The 21842-nt window shown below is 41.5% G+C and overlaps 1 protein-coding gene across 5 annotated transcripts in view; it reads right to left on the bottom strand.

Annotated features, from left to right (window-relative positions):
• Positions 1–2788: 2788 nt before the first annotated feature.
• scn8aa (sodium channel, voltage gated, type VIII, alpha subunit a) overlaps positions 2789–21842 on the bottom strand; it is a 36825-nt gene continuing 17771 nt past the window's right edge. For 4 of the 5 annotated variants that reach the window (XM_054608849.1, XM_054608850.1, XM_054608848.1 and 1 more), the window contains exons 12-26: positions 21380–21515; positions 20905–21143; positions 19502–19675; positions 18902–19258; positions 18292–18765; positions 17621–17738; positions 16716–16870; positions 14893–15066; positions 10299–10421; positions 5592–5876; positions 5217–5270; positions 4659–4796; positions 4454–4558; positions 4090–4360; positions 2789–3948 (exon numbers count right to left, since the gene is read on the bottom strand). In XM_054608849.1, coding sequence (XP_054464824.1) covers positions 2789–3948; positions 4090–4360; positions 4454–4558; positions 4659–4796; positions 5217–5270; positions 5592–5876; positions 10299–10421; positions 14893–15066; positions 16716–16870; positions 17621–17738; positions 18292–18765; positions 18902–19258; positions 19502–19675; positions 20905–21143; positions 21380–21515 — 3963 coding nt within the window. The remainder of the gene's footprint in view (positions 3949–4089; positions 4361–4453; positions 4559–4658; positions 4797–5216; positions 5271–5591; positions 5877–10298; positions 10422–14892; positions 15067–16715; positions 16871–17620; positions 17739–18291; positions 18766–18901; positions 19259–19501; positions 19676–20904; positions 21144–21379; positions 21516–21842) is intronic. The other variant, XM_054608853.1, reaches the window with a different exon arrangement.

Here is a 21842-nt window from a genome sequence, read left to right as displayed (position 1 = left end):
TATTAGTAGTAACATTTTTTAAAATTCCGTATTTACAAAAAACACAACAAAGCATGCCGATAAAATAAAATAATATTATACAATATTTATAGTTTCTCTCAAAAAGTTCATTCTTTTTCAGCGATTGTGCCATTTACATCATAGCCTGCCCTGTACATATATATGTTTTTGTGTTTTGTTTTTTGACTTTTTTTTTGCTGTTTTTTATTTTATTTTTCAAGTTTGAATGTATCATTCTAAAACATTACATCCAAGATGAACATGGATACATTGGATGACAATACCCACTCTTCTCGTGGTTCTCATTGGGAATGTATTTGGTTTCAGTGTGCAGCAGCCAAACTGATTCGGAGACCTCATATTGTAAACAGACCTCAGTTATTGTTACAGACAGGGGCTTCTGGTACAGGCAGTGTTAAACACACCAAATGGCATTAGTGGTGTGACGAAGGATGCCAGATTTGTGTCCGGTCATCCACTTATAAAGAGGAACATCACTCCTGTGTAGAAAAGAATGGCAGGAACACCTAAGGAGGCAGTTGTGTCTCGCCTACCACTTGACCTCAAGCCTCAGGTTTATTTTTTTTTATGAAAAACACCCACAAAGCTTATTATACAACATAGCTGCGTCGATGTGAGGCCTGCTGATGTTTTAATCTTGGCAAGTGTTTGCATTTCTACCTCCATCTCCGGCTAATTATTTCTGAAGCGGGTGATAGTACTTGAAAGACTGCAAGTATGTGAAAAGATGGTGCGAGCCTGGGTCCAACACCACACAGTGTTTAAGAGGTCCCACAAAAGCACAATGATACACTGACAAACATGGGACTTTCAACACTCTTACTCAGACCAAAGCACTGTTCTCTTCTTCTTCTCCTCCTTTTGTTTCCTGTTGTCATGGCAGTCAGTCTAAAACCCTGAAGGGAGGGGCTCTACCTATCTATTGGTCCACGTTTGAGTTATTTATCATCCATCCACCTCCCTGAAATATCGGACAAAATCCCTTTGATTCTACAGTCCAAATCACAAGCCCTTCATAGTCGTCCACCTTCCACACTTGCTAGGCACGACAAGGCATGTCTGTGTGACAATTCTCTGCTAACTCTGCTGTTTCAGATGGTCAGTGTCACTCTCACTGATCAAATCCTTTTCTGAGGATGATTGCATCACAAGGGCATCAGAGAAAGACTTCAAGGCTGGCAACTCAAATTGTCCGAAAAAGCACTACCGAAAACCTAATTCACTGGGAAGTTCTGATGTGGGTCTGACAGAGTACAAAAGAGGAAGTGAATCATCTATATAAATGCAGTTTTCAGTTCTTCAGCTAGCCCAAAGCTAATCAACAAAAAGACTGTCTGTCCCTTCTCCTAGAACTACAGCAGTAGAGGGCACAGTATTGACACTTGAGCAGACCAGACCCTCACTGGTGCCAGTTATGGATTCCTTGGCGTGTAACATCACCTGCTCTCATTGACGAAACAGTGACAGATAAGTAAGTACAGTGACTGTATGACGGATGTAAGTAAACAAAGAGATATAAGCCCCCAGATTTGGATCAGGGCAACTCCCATGGCCCTCCAAATACCTAATACTCCTACACTCTTTCTATACTACTAACATTCAGAGCAGCAAAAAAAAACGTTTCTAGTTTGTGTTGTTGGCTGATCCGACTGGGACTCTGCCTCTGAGTGCTTACATCCTTCATTCACCTGATATTTTAATGAAGGGCTGATTTGTCAATTGAAAAGCAAAACTAGTGAGGGATAGGATCTGACGACTATCTTTCCCCCAATACTCTATAAATCAATATCCAGAATCCTCATCTTCAATCATACTTAACTCCACAGTGGACAGCCTCAAAGTAGTCAAGCCACTGCAGTGGTCTGAGAATTAGTGTCTTGTGGGACTATGATTACTCATGCATGATTCCTGATCAAAACATGCCTTCATGCAAGTCATTTCTATGCATTGAACGAGCACAATAATTATTAATTACCTGGAACTCGGCCTGAGCAAGTCTCCCTCAGCCCAAGTCAAAACAATGACTAATGACCACTTCCCAGTCAGTGTGAAAGCCCATGTAGAACGTGTCTTTTACAATGTCAGTACAGTATAACAAAGAGGATATGAAAAGGCTAGTGACACGGGCTAAATGTTATCTTTTTTTGCTGCTCAAATTATGTAAAGATGCAAGTATACTCAGCACAAACGCAAAAAAAATATTTTTCTACAGTTCTGGGTTTCCCCTTCCTTCATAGCTAGTGTTTTCCGTCCTAGCTAAAACTTGCTTGGTTGATTATTGTTTTCTTCTTAATAAAGATGGTGAGCTGTGCTACAGACCCTCCTTTAGACTGCTAATACAGTTCTACTGGGATCTGTAGGATCCAGTCCCGTAGCATTGGAGCTTTGCTGCGGGGGTCCACACTCGGTGGTGGCAGGGATTTGCAATTCTTCGATCATCTAGCAGAGATTTCTGTGCCTTGGCAGTTGGTCCCCAAAGAAATGTGTGTCACTGGCCAGCACACTGCGAGTCATTTTTTATTTGTTCCTCATTTCTATGAGCTTGGTCAATATGCAGCAAAGTTCTGTCGTAAACTGATTGTGTTTGGTTCAGCTGTCTTTTACGACATAAGAAACCACATTGCCTCAGTAGTATTGAGTCTGTAAACATTTTTTTTTTTTTTTTTTTTTTCCTTACTTACAAATGATCACTTTTTCTACATTTGTTGAGTTTGGGCTCAGAGTCTCATCTTGCTCTGTTTTATTGGATTTTAAGAGTCACTGAACCTTAACACTTGGATTCCCACTCATCTTTTTGGTTTTTGTCCTTCTCTTTCCTGGCCCATTCGTCCTTTTTTTCGTCCTGCTTTTCCTTGTCAGGTTTGGTCACGCTGTCGTAGGAGGGCAGAGAGGCTGTGGATGGTGTGCTCTCCTTCTTCTCTTGGTTGGTCCCGCCATTCTCAAACTTATTGTTAGTAAAAATGTGACGCCTGAAGATGATTCCGCGCCGGATGAGGTGGGTGCGGTAGGCATTCTGGATAGTTCTGGCAGAGACATCCTCCTGTTTGCGGCGAAGAGTAGTGGTGATGGGTTCATACGACACCTTGGAGGGGTTGGCCTGCACAAAACGCTCCTCCATCTGTTGTCTCAGCATGTCCAACTCGCCACTGTCACCCAGCACTCGCTTTGTGAAGGCAAACAGGATGTCCAGGCAGTGAATACGATCGCCACTCACCATTGGCATGTCCATGGCAATAAGTTCGATAGTGTTGGGTTTCGGCACACGAAGTGGGTGCTCCAGCGTGTCTGCAAAGTCAGACAACTTTGCAAAAGTAATGAACTGAGAGGCAGTTGGGTCAAACTTCTCCCAGATCTCGTAGAAGGTCTCAAAGTCGTCCTCACTGAGTGGATCAGCACTTTCCTCTGTGGCCACGCTGAAGTTTTCCAGGATGATCGCAATGTACATGTTGACCACAATTAGGAAAGAAATGATGATATACATGACAAAAAAGAAGATTCCAACTGAGGGGTTACCACAGTCGCCCTTCACGTTTGTACCAGGGTTCTCCAACGTAGGATCGCAGTCCGGTGGGTAGTTGAGGATCGGCAGCAACAAGCCGTCCCATCCGGCTGACGTGGTGATCATGAACAGAATGATCATGCTGTTGCCAAAGGTCTCAAAGTTGTACAGGTCGTCAATTCCCGCTCCGTGTTTTACGTAGCCAAAGTTAGACATGCCGAAGATGGAGAAGATGAACATGACCAGGAAGAGCAATAGGCCAATGTTGAAAAGGGCTGGCAGTGACATCATCAGGGCAAAGAGTAAAGTCCGAATGCCCTTAGCTCCTTTGATTAGACGGAGGATACGTCCTATACGAGCCAACCTGATCACCCTAAAGAGGGTTGGTGACACAAAGTACTTTTCAATGATGTCAGCCAGGAACATGCCTGAGAGAAAAGAAAGGAAAATAGATAGAAGAAAGGAAGAGAATGTCATCGGAAAAACATACATAAAACATACAAAACTACAGACTTGTCATTCTTTAGTTACTTCCTTATTGTTTTGTGTCTTCCACCTCCCTCACTTACCGACAATAGACAGAATGACCACCACCACGTCAAAGATATTCCAGCCATTGGTGAAGTAATAGTGGCGAAGGGCAAAAAGCTTTAGCAAGAACTCTGTGGTGAAGACTACAATAAAGATGAAGTTGACCCAGTAGAGGACGTTCTCCGTTTCGTCTGACTGATCGTCTGTTTCCACCATCATGGTAACCATGTTGAGGCAGATGAGAATCATGATGGAGATGTCAAAGACCTGCTGTGTCACAAAGTCAAACACCATGCCCTGGATCTTGTTCTACGAAGAGAGAGGACACAAAGAGGGATGAAGTTGAGATTTACTGAGGTTTCAACCAAAAGCATCATACTTTGAAGAGAAATAAAAATAAACCTGTGGTCGAGGAATAGGTTTTTGTGGCTTTTTGGACCCCAGTTTTTTCATGGCATTGTAGTACTTTTTCTGTTCCTCTGTCATGAATATATCCTGACCTCCGAAGTACAGGGATAAAGGAAGACTTGGTTATAATCACATTCTGACACTTATTCTGACACAAAATAGAGCGTAATAGAGGTTAAGGAGACAGAAGGTGTCTTATCTTTTTCTTCTGCTGGTTGAAGTTGTCAATGATCACACCAATGAAGAGGTTGAGGGTGAAGAAGGACCCAAATATGATGAAAACCACAAAGTAGATGTACATGTAGATGTTGACTTCATAGTTGGGCTGGTCTTCTACCTAAAAGGGGGGCACAATGTTGAAGCGAGTGTGATTTATTAACTAAATTTTAAGAAACAATTTGACATTTTGGTAAACATGATTATTTACTTTCTTGAATTGGATGAAAAGATCGATATCAAGCAATCAACAGCAACATCTCCTAAATTCATATATTAACAGCTATTTGCTTAGTGTAAAAAAAAAAATCAAAGCTCATGGTCAAGAAATAAACTCTTGCTTGTAGTCAGTCGAGACTATACTAAGTTAAGTTAGCTAGCTGCTGGTGGTAGCTTCATACTCTTTTCATATAACTCTCAGCAAAAAAGTTAATAAGTGTATTTCCCAGAAGATCTTCCTTTAAGACATGTGTGTTAACAGTCTGGCACACAGTGAGAGAAATAAGCATTACAGTATTTATTGAAGAAGCAATGAATATACCTCTCTGGAATCCACAGCCGCGTACATAATGTCCATCCAACCTTTGAATGTGGCCTTTCAAAAGAGAGACATTACTAAATAAAATTGTAAAAACACAAAATTGTAAATTGTAAATCAAACAAACTCAAACCGAAACTGATGCATGTCCTGTAGTACAGCTTGTGCATGGAAAGAAACAAGGAAAGGACATGAAGAGACACCAAAAAACAGTGCTGTGAAAGCAAATGGAGTTTGAAGCAACAACAGACCCTCAGGTGATCACAGAATGAAAATAAATCACAGAAAGGTGCATAGGACAATGACAAAAAGAACCCACGTTAGCATGAAATAAGAAGTGGAGTCAGAAAGAGAGGAGAGGAGGAGTGACACTCTCACCACTTGAAGCAGGGCCAGGTAGCCGGCGCCCACATTGTCAAAGTTGATCTTGACGTTCTTCCACCTGACCTCGGTAAAGTTTTGATTCATGAGGGCCACACACTGGGTCTTGTTGTTGACAACGTCGACGGAAAAGTATTCCTCCGATGTTTGATTGAAACAGTAGTAGTACTTGCCCGCAAACAAGTTGACCCCCATGATACTGAAAATCAGCCAAAAGATGAGGCAAACCAGCAACACATTCATAATGGAAGGGATGGCACCCACCAAGGCGTTGACTACCACCTAGACCAGACCAGGGAAGACAGGATATGACATGAAAACCAGGAACCAAACGCAGCTCTTTCAACCCGTCCCATAAGAAACTACATACTGTTATGGCGTTACACTGCGATCCTTTGAGTAAGCTTTTGTTACAGGTGGCGTTAAGAGCAGCAGTTTATTCCTATTGCGATTTAATGTAGTCAAAAATAAGCAATGTACGCTACTGTGATATACATACTGAAGTGTGGGATATTAATGAGAGGGAGAGCTGCATCAGTCCCTTTCTAATTAGAGCCGCACTGATTTAACTCTGAGATGCTCTTTGATCTGTATGAGCATGCAGCTAGAAGTGCTAAAGCGATACTCAAGTGCACACACAAACACTTGTACCAAGGCAAATGCCAATAAAAAAAAGAATCGTGAAGAATCAAATGTATGCAATGTAAAAAGTACAAAATACATAATCATTTGAGGGCATTTTGTGATACTAATTTATGTTATATATGTGGTAGAATAGTACATTGTATTATATATACTGTAAATTATTGGAGTTATTGTACACTTTACCACATCTTTAATCCAAATATTCTTTTTTATAAGAAATATTAATGGGAGCATTTGACAGTTTTGTGAGAAATACCGTTTATTAGGATTTAAAATTTGGAGGAAATAGATTGGTATGTTTCTACGTGTTTACTTAATAAAGCTTAACTGTCAGTACAAAATAAATCACAAGTGTTTGCCATACCACTATGAAGTGTCCACTCTTACCACCCCAACCTTAGACAGTCAATATTTTTACTCTTACTAACCCTTTCCCATGACTAAGTTAAACAATAAAACACTATGGCAGTAAAATATAAATCAATGTAAGTATAATAATTCCCACCACCAACCTAAACTCTAGACCTTTCTAGCAATCTAGTTTGACTTCCCGTAGGTTTACTATAGCCGGTAATAAGCTCAGCACATAGTGAACCGCTCACTACCAGTGTTAGGCAGGCCGACCAGCAGCTCTCAGGCAGACAGCTGAGCATGCATGTCTATGGCAGACTCGTTTTATGGAGCCATATTCCCTCCTCATTACAGACAGACAGGGAGGAGCTCTAGAGCAGGATTCTCTCAGCACGTACACAAGCTTTACAGGCTGAATCTTAAATTTGTTCTGTACAGAGGGCACACTGGTAAAACATTGTGTCTGATGTAAAATGCTAAAAGAAATATACCTTTAGTTAATTTAATTATAAGCCTAATAAACACTCTTTCCTTCAGTGTTGCCATTGCACTTGCTGAGAGAATGACTCTCCGCTCGATCTGAGATACAATTGAAACCGCTTTCAAAAATTCTGTGTTTGAAAAAATAATTAGGCCATGCTGTGTGGAAAGCATTCTCAGAAAGAGGGAAAATGGCTTTCAAAAATGCTTAATGTGCATCGGCAGATATAGTACATGCGTGTTACATGGCATTGTGCAATCTCAAGAACCGCTCAACTCAATATATAAATAAATAGAGAAATGTGTGGATAGAGAGATGGCGGCTAAAGAGATAACGGTTAAAGCTTTGCTTGCTTGTTTGTCTGACGAGCCATTCTGATATTTGCATGGTTTGTACGGGTGTCTGACAAATACCTACAGCACAATATTGCTGAAGTCTTATATGTGTTGGCCTGCTCATTGTGAGGAAGGGCCATTAAAATGATTGGGGTTCAGAGGTTTCAACCAAAGGCCCCACGATGACTAATTACTTTAATAGCTGGCAAAGATAAAACTATCAAAATCATTATCATTTCAAAATCTTTGGTGCAACTTAAATGTCAGCAGGTTCGTCAGGGAAGAGGAGATCTACTGAAAGTGGGGTAAAGATGGCTGGAGATGTTGACATTCCTGTACAATGCATTGCTCAAAAAAGTAAGGCCGAGATTACAAAGCAGCATTATGAGAAAGAGAGCAAAGTATGTAGTCAGAGCAGCCAATTATCATTGCATGTTAAGCAGTGCAATGTGTGCATCTGAAGCTGCACCGTTCTGTCGGCGCTGTAGAGATGCGTAGGCCTCTGCAATGCGTCACGTCGTAATAATCAACCATAAAAAAAGATATAAAAGTTCTCATCATTCTAACTCTCCAGAATCTCTTTCATACGGTGTCATCTCTCCATTCATGTACTTCCCTATTCATTTATTTATTGCGTTGACCTAAAATTTTCCATTTTCAGTTCAAACTAAATGGTCACTCAATTGATGAACATTGACACTATAGTAGAAAATTGATACAGAAGGATCAAATTCTTCAATTTGTTTCCCTTTGCGTGACTGGGCCACCCTCACCTCTCTTACCACATACACCCGGTGAATGGGGGCATTCATAGGGGCACTGGTATGGGCATAATTACACTCTATTAAATCAAATGTGCCGTGATTTCCAACCCCAAAAATGACATAACAATTAATAGTTCTATTTCCTATCCCTTAAATCGCAATTAAACCTATAAAATGTCAGTGAGACATTCATGATAGCATCCATAAAGCTTATCCAGGGCCTAAAAGCATTGATGTCTGCTCATGTGCAACGGCATCACATTTTAGTCGCTGGATATCTAGTATGAATGAGACTTCACAATAAATTTACAATCAGTCCACCCTTTACATAACTGCACAGGCCTTTTTCTCCTGCTGGTCTGTCATTTTTGGGACCTACTAAAGAGGGGCAACATAATGTCGGGTTGAGAGTTTTGTCCGAACGCTGTAGTCCTAGTCAACCTATGGGCCACCACCCAGCCGGACCCAGAACTCAAAGTCAGAGTTTAACTGGGCCCGTTATTGCCTCCCAGTTTCACTTCCTGTGGGAGTGGAAGGCAACAGGAAGCCTGGGCCTGCTGTATGCGCTACAGTATTTGGTGCCATGACATGACAGCATTAATGCCTTGAGTGAAATGGCAGCCTAGCATATTTGCTAAGCTTCTGCCTGCATTCGCAAATGGACGCAATAAAAATATTATATATTAAGTATTTAAAATGGATGAATGCTTATAAAAATGTCCAGCAATAACTTGCCACCAGAATGGACTGTTAGCAGATCCATCGGTCAGATAGTAAGACCAAAGTGCGGACACTGGCAGAAGCTCAACAAATATTTTCCTCCCAAAGCCACAACACTGTGAGTGTGTGGTTTCTGTCTCAGTCCCTGATGCAGAAAGATCCTGGACAAGCAGGAGAGTGTGGTGACCCTCCAGCGGTCCGGCCCAGCCGAAACCGTTTCAAGGTGGAGTGAGGAGTGGCGGGATAACAGGGTGCGGGAGGAGAGGAGAGGGAAGGGTGGGGTGGTGTGGTTGCTGCAAAGTGCTGCACATGTGGGGCTAAGGAGGAGGTGGGGAGGGGCTGAGGTGAAGAGAAGAAGCTCAAACTAGAAGACTAGGGAACCAGTGCATGAGTCGTGAGTGGTGAAAGAGAAAGAGATCAAGAGAGTTAGAGAGTTAGAGAGAGAGAGAGAAAAAGAGACAAGAGGGGGACTACGGGTGACAACAACCAGGTGCAACCTTTTGCTACAACCAGTCACAAAGATAACCAATCAGATATTTTAGGAAGAGACGACCGAAGCAACCAGAGGTCAAAGGTTATTTCGGCACTGTTAACCACTTCTATTACGAGTGGGACAGATTCCTCTGAGTGGTTGCTTGGCAGCCGTCCTGCATGCGTTAATGTGACGGTGTGACTGGTTGGGCAGAGGTTTAGGCGTCCTGCAGCTCCCTGGTTCCTGCTGGTTGTTCTCCATGCCAGATGCATTGGGAGATGGTGTGAGCTGGGTTAGGAGAGGGTTGGGGGTTATGGGAGCAAGGGGGTGGGGGGCATGTGGAGGGGGAGGGAGGGGCCAGGGGGTTCTCATTTAAAAGCAGTGGTTGAGAATCAGGCCAAATGAAGGGCTAACTGTTGATTTCAATGCTCTATGAAATGGCATGTAAGTTTGGTTAGCTTTGACATTTTTTTGCATTCACTTAGGCCAATCAAGGAGAAACAAAGTAAGATGAAGTAACCCGAATTTCTAGTTTGTCACTTATGTGATGAGGCAGCTTTGTGAAAAGAATATTTCTATTGCACTTTGGGTCATTTTTATAATGAAACAAATCAATTTCTGTTTAGAATTCTTTTTTGTTTGTTTTAGAAATTCAATTGAAATGTATGTTGTTGTTCTGCTGGCATAAACATTTACTGTTACTTTACTCAGTCTCCCAGCTGCATCATGACTTGTTCTTTCGCTCTAAGAAAGGCATGGTACAGGATTGCGCATGGAAAGGTGACTTATTGGCTTTCATTTCCTGGTGTTAAAAACAATCCCCCCAAATTTTGGAGTTATTTGTCCTCTTAGTTTGTTTTTTTAGATCAGTTCTAGCATGCTTTAAACTGTTGAATGGGCATGCGGAAGGATCAGCTGCTTAGCTTTGGATCTTACCCTCATCCCTTCAAAACGTGACAAGGCTCTGAGGGGTCTCAAGGCCCTTAGTGTCCTGAGTGATTTAATGGGCCCTAGATCGGAGTAGCCCAGCGCATTAGCTACAAGGCTGACTATAGACACCTACACAAAAACAGAGAAGCAAAAGAGGTTCCAAACTGTTAGAAGTGAGAATATTCACTAGGGAAGAGAGACGGCCCTGGCATAGGCGGAGAGTTGCTTGACATACACACATAAATCTATGCATGTATATGCATGTATAATATTGCATTTATACATGTATATACACTGAGAGAGAAGGTAAATGTTTAGTATAGGTATTATGTGTGTAGTATTTTTAGTAGCAGTGCGCCATAGGGATTGTTTGTTATTTTGGGGCAGTTGACGAGAAGTGAAAAGTCCTTTGTACCTGCAAGAAAATTAGTGGTTGAGAGAGAAAGAGAGGAGATAGAGACATAAGACTCAAATAGAGGGTAAATTAGGCAGAAAAAGAGTGCTACATGATTTCGTAAAGATACAAGTGGAGGGACTGGGGAAGCAGAGGAAGAGGATTTGGGGAGGGAGGGAAGGAGAGAGGTTAACCTGTAGAAGCTGATAAAAACCCAACAGACTTGAGAGCCTTACCCTTGCCCCTCTAACATTGTCTCTCCATGTCGCTCTTGGGCTGAGGCATAAAATCCCATATAATTTAAGACAGACAAACTAATGGAACCTAAGAGAAAGAATACAAGTAAACATGTACAAGTGTGTCATTTTGCCATTTTCTTTCTCAGACAAAAATCACAAAATCAAATTGTCACACAGCATTTAGAGTCAAAGAGGAGAGCCACAGTCACATGAACCACGCACAAGAAACAGGGATGGAGGTTAAGGGCAGACCGGATATAGTTATTAGCACTGGATGGCACTGAAAGGACAAAAGTACACAGTCTAGTTACAAACGGTTAACATTAACAGCACACAACCTCAAAGAAACTGGTGCAGCCCCTCTCACATCCGGCAGCAGCCACAGAGGCATTGCTGCAGCCAAAGAACACTTCATAGTGTGTTATCATTAGTTGAAAACACTCACTAAATCCTTACATTATGTTATTCATTCACAAAAATGTATATACTACCATTCACAGCAACATAGTAAATGTGCAGAACTCTTATCGCCATAATAAATCAATGTAAATTTAGGGTTGGTTATTGTGAATACGCTATAGTCTGGGCCATATAGCTGATCTATACTAAACACATATACAGAATTGCATTGTTCACAATAGAGGAGATGGACGATGGGGATTGCGCTCAATAAGCTGCGCTAATGTTCTTTAAGGGGTGGTGAGAAATGCAGGAAGGAATTGATGAAGTCACCTCAAGTATGTTAAGACAGCCATTACAGACTGTTTGCTACACAGGGAAGCTTTGTAATGAAGGATTCTTTGGCTGAATGCAGATTAATGTAGATGCAAAATGCAAGAGTGGGCAGTTATATTAGAATTAGGTCAAATAAAGAGAAATTTGCATGTGCAAGAATCAGTGCATGATCCCAGATTCTGTATCCTCAGGAAGTCTTTACATTTTTTTCCTCACTGCAATCCCAGTCTGGATGCTGGAGGGCTTAAACAGGGGGAGTACCAGTTCCTTACAAGTAGGGAAAAATATCAACAGTGAACACATGTGAGCACCTCCAACCAGCCATTGACAGCAACCGGTCAAACTCACCGCAAGAAGTACACAACATCCAAAGCTTACCAAAGTCACGGAGGGAGGTTTATAACAGGCAAAATCTTCATTTTGACTGATGCAATTATGAATTAAAAGAGACCAACTTTTTAACCATTTAAGGGTGGGATGCATCAAAACTATGGAAATAAGAGATGAAAAGGAGGCAGCATGGATTCAGACTTCTGACTGTACATGTGAATGTTCATCGGTTCCAGAATGTTCTAGACAGGGCTTTATTTAGATGCTGTTAAGAATTCTCCAAGTACTTACTCTTTGGCACAAAGCGCCTATTTAATCAATAACCTCGAATAAGTTTGCAGCTGTGCTGGTGGGAGACAGTAAAATAAAGATTTTGCCTTGATCTACACTAGAGTGTTTGGGGTAATTGTCACCTTCAGCCTGACCCCTTGGATAGCCCCCCTTAGGGGGGCCTGGCCTCTGGCCCCCCGCTGGGCCAGCTGTGTGGTAGTGACCTCAGCGCCTCAACGTCCTTCTCACAGAGCTCTGCAAGGCAAGGCCAATGACATCTGGGGCTGTGATCCCATGATGACGACAGCACAAACCAAACAGAAATAAATCAAACTAAACTGAAAGGAAAAAACACAACAAAACAATGATAGTAGTCTGAGTGAAAAAGAAAGATGAATGGAGTATGACACCTATCACCCTCACATTCACACCTCAGTATTACTATTAAACTTGAATTACCTATCCTAGCTATTTTGCTGATTTAAACAGCCAATATAAGATATATATATATATATATATATATATATATATATATATATATATATATATATATATATATATTATTCCCTCCACAATATGAATTATTATTCTTACAATGTAAGCATAATATCAAAAATATTCTACTTTGCAATTATCTGGTTGTGTTATCTAGTAACTATGCTGCAAACTGAACAAAACACTTTTTGATATTACAATTCTCTCCGGTGACATAATCAAATGGGTAACAGAAAGATACAAAAACACAAGGGCAATGAGGAGGAACACACTCACACAAAGAGTCAAGCACATCCACAATCAGAGAAAAAAATACAGGCCGGTCTAATGATGGTGCCCCCCCCCCCCCCCCCCCACCTTCTGAGTCCATGGCAATGGTTTCACCTCACAACAATGGGGCGGGAGAGGCACAGTTAGGCCACAACACAACCCAGACTCATCAAGCACAAGTCTCTCTCTCTTTTTTTTTTTTTTTTGTCGGAGGGGGAGCGCTAGTGAAGACCAAACTTACCGCCGGCCGCCTGTCACCCACCATCATTACATCTCAGCACAATGTCACCACATACCTGAGGTTACACTTTCAAGAGGGAGTGAAAGGAGAACAGGAAAAGAGGGGAGGAGGCGAGGAGGGTTGTCACTCTCTGTAACATGTTCACAGCTTGGGAAACGTGGCGCCCTGCACTGTCCCAAGTGTTAGGCTTGACAACACATCTACAGGCAAGGAGTCTACAATGGCAACAACCAGAATCAGTACAGGGTGGTATGTTTTATTTGCTGCAGGCTCTACGTGTGCTCTATGTGTCAGCTGTGACAATATGGTTTAAAATTAGCTGTGTACTGAATCTTTAGGAAGTCTTAATAAACTAATGTGTAATTGTACACCTTAAAAAGCACTAAAATATCTTAATGCATTAATGTTGAAATCTATGTGTACATTGTCTATGGTATGTAATAAATAAATGCATGTTTGCTGCATGGAATCTGGGATACAGGAGCTTATAAAACATCAACATGGCAACCTCTGGCCAATGATAGGAGTCCATTCATGGGTATTGGCTGAGGTGTTGGACACTGCGGAGAGGCGGTTAGTTCAAGGAGAAAGACAGAAATCAGGGAAATTCCTATTCTATCCCAATTCTGGCAGCATTTAAGAAATTCAAATGCTTTAAGCTTTAAGCTAGGATAATGGTCCTCTAATGTTTTCCCCACATTGGAGTGTCATTGGAATAACCTCACATTCAAGGTTATATTGTCTTAAAAATAGTCCAAATAAGGTTAAAACATGGTGATATATGTAATTAACGTAGAATAGATTAAATAATTTCTCCCGTTCCAGTCTTTCAATCTTGAATGACACAAGGAGCAGAGAAGTACACAGAGAGAAAGGAGATAGGCACATATCAAACATCTTACAGGCCAGAGACACAGACATCTTTATAGAGACACATCTTTAACACGCTCCATTGCTCTGAGCATGACTTGAATATGGTTGTAATCAATGAGCTTGGTTATTGATTGGCTAATTCTAATTTGGCTAGCATCCATGCTTAAATACCAACTTCACTCAAAACAGTAAAGTTGGTATCTGCACCAAGTAGGGAAACAGACTAAACAAGTTTGTTGCTTGTGGCACACCGGAGAAATTGCAGATAATTGTTGTACATATTCTAGCATCTCAGAGGGATAAACCAAGTATAAAAAAAGGATTGTTTCTTAATGGCGTTGTAAAAGGTGACTGGCATGAGTACAATTAAAATAGACAGACTGCAGTAAAGTCTTGTAAAACACCGTCTTCATAGCAGGAGTGAACACAAAAAATAGGCTTCTTATTGTAAACAACATGCCCTCTCACCTAATGCAGGCCATGAAGCAGATTTTCAATTATTAACCTGACTGCTCAGACCTAACCACACCCAACAGACAGCATGTATATGTAGTGCATCTAAAGCGGTTGATACCAACCTAATAAAGCAAAAGACAAATTATTACAGCAGAATTTAGCTTTAGCTCTCCTGCTTAATAGACTACATTTATCTTTGTACCAGTGTGCTGCTATTGGACTAGTGTGTGAGACCAAATAACTGCTCTTCTTCTCTAATCTACTTGACACAATAGAGGAAAAAAGAGCTGGACTTACATCCACAATGAAGAAATCCAGCCAACACCAGGCGTTGGTGAAATACTTGACAAAACCGTAGGCGACCCATTTCAGCAACATCTCCAGGATGAAGATGTAGGTGAAAACCCTGTCGGCGTATTCCAAAATGATCCGAACGGTCTTCCTCTGCTCGATGTACACATCCTCAAAGGCCTGTAGAGGAATGGGGAACATTGACAAAGACGGAAATATTAGACCTAATGTCATAATTCCACTACGGAAATTGTACACCGCACTACAGTCTGCTTAATGCTGATCACTTACAATGATTTACTGAATAAAAAAAAAAAATTCTGTTCATCATAGTATTGCGATATTTTGCTTGGCAATTTGTATCGATTCACAAACGCCAGTTATTGATCTTTTATTATATAAACTATTATGATTTGGCCATAACTGCATTAATATAAGCCACAATTGCTGTAAACACTACAGACGGAACCAACACTCCAGCATTATATACGCACAAAGTGCATTAAATCAGCAGTGAAGGAGCATTTTGGATATTGCAAATGGCCAGGGTGTCATGTGAACCGTGGATTAATTACACAATTAAGCCTCATAGTGTGACAAAAAGTTTTACTGGTGATTTTTATCTGCCTATATAAAGTAAAAATATGCAATCTGGAGATTGGCATTCACGCCTTCTAGTCGCTAGTCTAATAATGATACATGTGAACAACAAATCCCTGTTGAAATCAGCTGGGGAGGAGAGCTAGTCACGTTAGTAACGTTGACAGCAACAGCTGGTAAGTATGGAGCAGAGCCGTTTGGAGGTTCCATTGTGGCGTGTTCAAGATCTATTCAGTAAAATTTGTATTGGACAAAAGTCAATTATAACGTTATCATGATGTATTCAAATGTAATCTTGTAAAAATTTAGTTTTTGTTGTGAACTCGAATAAATCCAATTGTTTGAAATAGATTTTTTCACAGAAACATGAATAGATTGGAGTGAATTATTACCTGTTTAACTTCCTAAAACTAGCTCCAAGCAGCTAATAATACAACATAAAAAATTAGTAATGAGAAGATTATATATATATATTATATATTATATAGAATATAAATACAATATTTTATTTTATAATCATTTGAATTGTGTGTTTTTATGCAAATCACCACTATAGATGACTTAAACAAAGTAAAAAGGAAATAACTGTTAATAAATATTTTATTTTGTTGGCTGTAGGCCTTTTAGAAATAGACTGAAGAGAGATGAACCAAGTGAAAACTTTATCTTATTTTAGTTAAAACAGATCTCGACAAACTGCAATTTGCATTTGAAAATAGGTAATAAATTGCAATATTTAACATTTGCTAATGCAATACTCAGCATATTGCAAAATGTTTAAATTCACAATAATATCATATTGACTTAAGTATCGTGATAATATCGTAACGTGGGGCCTCTGGTGATTCCCGACCCTAAAAGCTAATGTACATTTGTGGCACTCATTGCTCTTAGTAGCATTTGACATGCCTGAAAACAAGGCCCCACTCCAACACCAGGAATAGATCCCCCATTTAATAAATGCTAGTCAATTAATCACAGGCGCTCCTGAGCCCTCCCCCAACCGAGCTGCTCTGAGACTGAGAAACCAACCATCACTGCCATACTGTGGAACACTAGTGCCTGTGAAGGACCTCCATTTTTAATGACTCATCTGTATTCATTCTTTATCCGGTTTGGATTTTCTGCGGTCATTGTCATGAAGTGTGCTCTCAAGCTTTACAAACCGTTTATGTTGCTTTATGTTTACATTTTTGTAAAAAAAGAAGACCTGTAGTAGGCCTCCTTACCAGGGCACCGCTACTGAGGAGGATCATGAAGATGATGAGGGTCTCAAACCAGTTATGTTCCACAATCAGGTAGCAGGTTTTTCTGAGGTACCACCATCTCTTCCACCAGCCCGTAGAAATGTCAACGTCACAGCACTTATACTTGGCCACACAACCTGAGGACACACAGGAGGAGAAACGGCATTTGATATGTTTAGATTTGTTACATTCCTGTAATTAGACTTCACATTCATGTCTTTAAATGGATACTTGGGTTTTGAGGATTACTTTTTAATACCTCTGCATGCAGTTTGAAGTCTGGCTGGTGTTTGTTGTTTTGAATTTGAAATAATAGCTGGTATGAAACAAACTAAGCCCAAGTCCTGGATGTTTTTGGGATCATGTAGCAACATTTCTATTGTGAAAAACCAAAGTGCAACCTCTCCAATGTTGAAGGTTCAATACTATGTATTGTTTGTATTGTTTAAAAAAATATGCCTTTTTGTATTCAGCTTGAGCTGTCATCACGCTTTGGAGTAGTTTAATGATCAATTTTCCTATATTTTAGACGAGATGCTTCTAAATCCAAACGACAAAATTTCACTGAGCTAGATTCATTTCACTGCTCATACAGTACAGTACCTCCAGACTGCATACAGATGAATAAAAATCCACTTTTCTATTACTGAATTTGGAACAAAACCAGGTTTTATCTACATAAGTATCTGTAAAGTTCCAGTAGTTATGCACACATCATAGATAGTCAGACAGACTGATAAATAAATAAGAGTCTTCCAATGGGTGACTGATTCTTCATAATGAAACTGTCCTTCATCCCAATCATCGCCCTATCATTTCCATGAGCTCAAGGGAATCTCTGTGCTATGGAGTGAAGCTAATGGGTGCCATGGGAGCAGTGGTCTCACCATCTGTCCAACACGCCTCTGGTTCCAAGTATTCCTCCACCGGCTCGACCACCTCCACCTCCACCACGTCTGGCTTGATGTCAATAGTGCTGCCCTCTGACGAACTGGTGTCATCCAGCTGCAGAGATGCAGACATATGCGCACGCACACGGATGCAGATCCAGAAACACGAAGACAAAAAGGAACAACATTTCAGTGATTCAGAAACATATCGGTTTTTAAGGCATGGCTAAAGAACAGCTAATTATGAAGAAAGCTGAACTCAAGAGGATGAGTCTGGACCTGTGAGGAAATGTTAATTTCATGTTACCCTCCTTCGAATATGTGTTGGACTACTAGATCAGTTTTTTTTATGTTGAAGTTGACATTGTAACAATCTTGAGCATCACATATCATTCACATGAACACTGAAATGGAATATCAAATGGCATATCATCTGCTCTGAAAGTCCATCAGCAGATATCGATTTTATCCGCACTGCCTGCCTGCTCCAACCACTCTAGATGACTCTATCGAGTAATGGAGTTATGTAAGTGTCTGAACAGTGTAGAGTACGGCCACACCCATGACTTTAGGGTCATAAAGTCATGAAATCGAACCGTTTTGCCTGTCTGAATACTTGTGTGATGAACTATTAGAAGTGGATAACATAATGTAATCCTCTCACTGACCTCTTTGCTGTTCTCGTTTTCCGACTCGCTGCTGAAGTCCTCTGTGTTGAGGTTTTCAAAATCAGACTCTCCCACAGCGATGGGCACGCAGACGGTCAGGTTTGGGTTGTGGATGAATGACATGTGGTCCTCATCGATCATATACTTGCCAACACTGCTGCCAATACCGCTGGTGGTGCCGTTACCATTCTTGGCATAGTCCAGGTCACGGTTGATGTCCACCCCGGTGTGGTTAGCGATGCAGTTCAGCTTCTTGTCGTACATGTCATCCAAAGGCTTCTGCTCGTCCTCCATCTGAGGTTTCTTCAGCAGACTGGCCATCACTATCCGCATCTTGGCTTTTATCCATGCAATGCCTATCTTGATACGCCTGACGGATATCTGCAGGTTGTTGGGCTCACCATCGTCATCTGTCGCAGCCAAGTTGTCAGCACTGAAAGAGCTCAGCAGCAAGGCAAGGAACAGGTTCAACACCTTTGGACACACAATGAGAAATCAGTAACTGGATGTCAAGTGCTAATTTTTCCATCTCTGACCACATCATCATTCTTTAAAGATGGGTTGGAGAGCCAACAGTCTGCTGTTCCACCCTTAAAGTCTGGACACTCACCACCAGGTTACCGATAACCATGACCATCATGAAGACAATGAGGCACATGCCCTGGCCCGCCACCTCCATGCAGTCCCACATGGTCTCAATCCATTCACCACACAGCACCCGGAAGACGATCAGGAAGGAGTGGAAGAAGTCATTCATGTGCCAGCGGGGCAACTCACAGTCAAGAGAGATTTTACACACACAGTCTTTGTAGCTCTTGCCAAACAGCTGCATGCCCACCACAGCAAAGATGAAGACGATGATGGCCAGCACCAGTGTCAGGTTCCCCAGGGCTCCCACAGAGTTACCAATGATCTTGATCAGCATGTTGAGGGTAGGCCACGACTTGGCCAGCTTAAACACTCTCAGCTGAATGGGGTGAGTGGAAAGAGTAAGAGGGTTTATGATTTAGTCACACAAAACTTTTGATTTGCTAACTTGGTGCTCTACTTCAGTGAAGTAAAAACACTATAAACTTACAGGTATGTTGATTGCAAGCACACACACAGTGGATAAAGTCAACTCTGAGCTACAAAATGTGTGTATTCCAAAGGCTAAAATGCTTACTCTACATGCTTTCTTTTTCATAGAGGAACTTTTATGAGCATTTACCAATCGGAATGACCGCAGCACAGACAGGCCCTCGACGTCGGCCAGAGCCAGCTCCACTAAACTCAGCGTAACAATGAAGCCGTCAAAACAGTTCCAGGCCTCCTGGAAGTAGTAATATGGATCCATAGCCACGAGCTTGAAAAGCATCTCCCCTGCAAAGATCCCTGTGAATACCTGGCAGGTTGGAAAGGAAAGAGATTTGACAAATGGCTTTGGCTTAACACCATATTTCACAAGAGATGTGAGAATGTGAAACATGATGGGTGGTGATATATGTGATAGACATTGTGATCAATAATCTGAGTTGTGTATTATACATGATGAAGAAAAATATGAATTATCCCTGAGGTAACTGTATGCTAATGAATTACCAGTAGGATAAATCAAATTATTCAAAGAGGGGCAGCACATCTAGTGTTGGTGTTGTGTGGTGTGTGTGTGTGTGTGTGTGTGTGTGTGTGTGTGTGTGTGTGTGTGTGTGTGTGTGTGTGTGTGTGTGTGTGTGTGTGTGTTTGTGTGTATGCTTGTGTGTCAGATGTATTCAGTAAAGGTGAAATGGCACTTCTGTGGTCTCTTAACAGCTCTAATAAACTCTGAGGGGTTATCCTTAATCATGGAGCCTATATAATGAATAAACGCACATGTAAGTACATAAGCGTGTGTGTATGTGTGTGTGTGTGTGTGTGTGTGTGTGTGTGTGTGTGTGTGTGTGTGTGTGTGTGTGTGTGTGTGTGTGTGTGTGTGTATAAGACTTATATTGCATCAAGGTGAACAATAGATTTCCACCTGTGCCACATATTGGTTTTTCTAGTAAACTGCTCTGGAGCACAATGGTAAAAAAACACAGTGTGTTTACAAACTCACACTACCACACATTGAGACTTGTGTCATTTGTGACACATCCCATTGTGGGACACTGGCCCAACATATGTTAACAAATGTGATACTGAAAAGTATAACAATCATGGTGCCAGAGCTGAGATTTACTCTGGCCAGGTTGCATTATCCAAGCCATGATTCAGGCACCATTTTAGAGCAGCTCATCGATCAGGCTCCATGAAATATTAATGCAGGCCTCCCACCACACAGCAAACCAGCAGAGAGGCAGACTGGTCCCACTGAAGCAAACAGCAGCTCCACACAACCAGAGGAGAGAAAGAGAGGTAGCAGGAGAAGACAGGGAACACGTGTGTGAAGAAATGAGAAATGCATGGATACAAGAAAACAGCAGGAGGTTTGAGAATGTTTTTTTCTTCCTTTCAACTCTGAATCAGCAATGAAAGAGCTGCCAATTACGGTCCTAAAAATAACAACTCTCTATGAGCTGTAAAGAAGAAGCGGAGGAGATCTTAGCCGGTGAATAAGAAGAAAAAAAAGAAGAACATGTTTTTCTTGCCACTCACCAGATTGCCTACAGACAGCATATCTTCAAAGTCGGTGGTCATGGGGTAGTGCTCCATTGCCATGAAGAGGGTGTTGAGCACGATACAGATGGTAATGGCTAAGTCCACGAAGGGGTCCATGACAATCAGGTTCATAATTTCCTTGATCTTAATCCACTCGGGGGAGCACTCCCAGATCAGGAATGTGTTAGAAAACTTATACCAGCATGGCGGACACTTTCGCTGGGACTCCTCCAGTTCTGAAGACATAGCGCGGATCAAACATCAATACCAAACATACTTTCGTGCTTGAGCATACCGCATGCAATGGTATCAAATGATAGACAAAATTGTATGTATTGTATGTATCTGGTACTGTTGGATATGCAAAGCAGATAAGCAGGAAATTCATGTCAAACTAGTCAACCAATGAGAGCAGCCCTAGTTAAAGAATAATGAGAGAGCAGGTTAAATAGCTGGGTTAAAGTGGCAGTACCCTCCACTAGTGTGTTGGTAATGACGCTCATGACACTGTTGGCCCGCTCTTTCCGCCCAAAGGAGGTATTGAGCTGGTCCACAGACACCATCAGGGAGCCCGACAGCTTCTTCTTCACCTCAACCTCAGTAGTCGGCTGTCAGGGGGAGAGGAAGAATCAAGCACCCATGGAGAGGACATGAACACCATCCCACAGCACCACCGGTGGCCGGCGGAGGGAAATGCACAGCAGCATTGGCAGGAAAAAGTAGTCGATGATCAGATTTTCGAGGTTGGTGGCATATTTCAATCTTTTCTATATCAATGCTGGTTTCAAGGAAGATGTGTGTATGCTGTAAATGCATGCAGGTCTCAGCCAAAGTGGGAGCAGTGGTCTCGGGCTACTTGACCTAATTGTGTTTGAATGTAATTAGCTCATCCCGATTAAATAATAAATGGATTGTGTGATATTGTGCAAGGAGAA

This window comes from Anoplopoma fimbria, chromosome 12 (assembly GCF_027596085.1).
Source record: "Anoplopoma fimbria isolate UVic2021 breed Golden Eagle Sablefish chromosome 12, Afim_UVic_2022, whole genome shotgun sequence".
Lineage (NCBI taxonomy): Eukaryota > Metazoa > Chordata > Actinopteri > Perciformes > Anoplopomatidae > Anoplopoma > Anoplopoma fimbria.
Note: the sequence above shows the minus strand (reverse complement) of the source record. Positions and strands in the feature narration are given on the sequence as shown.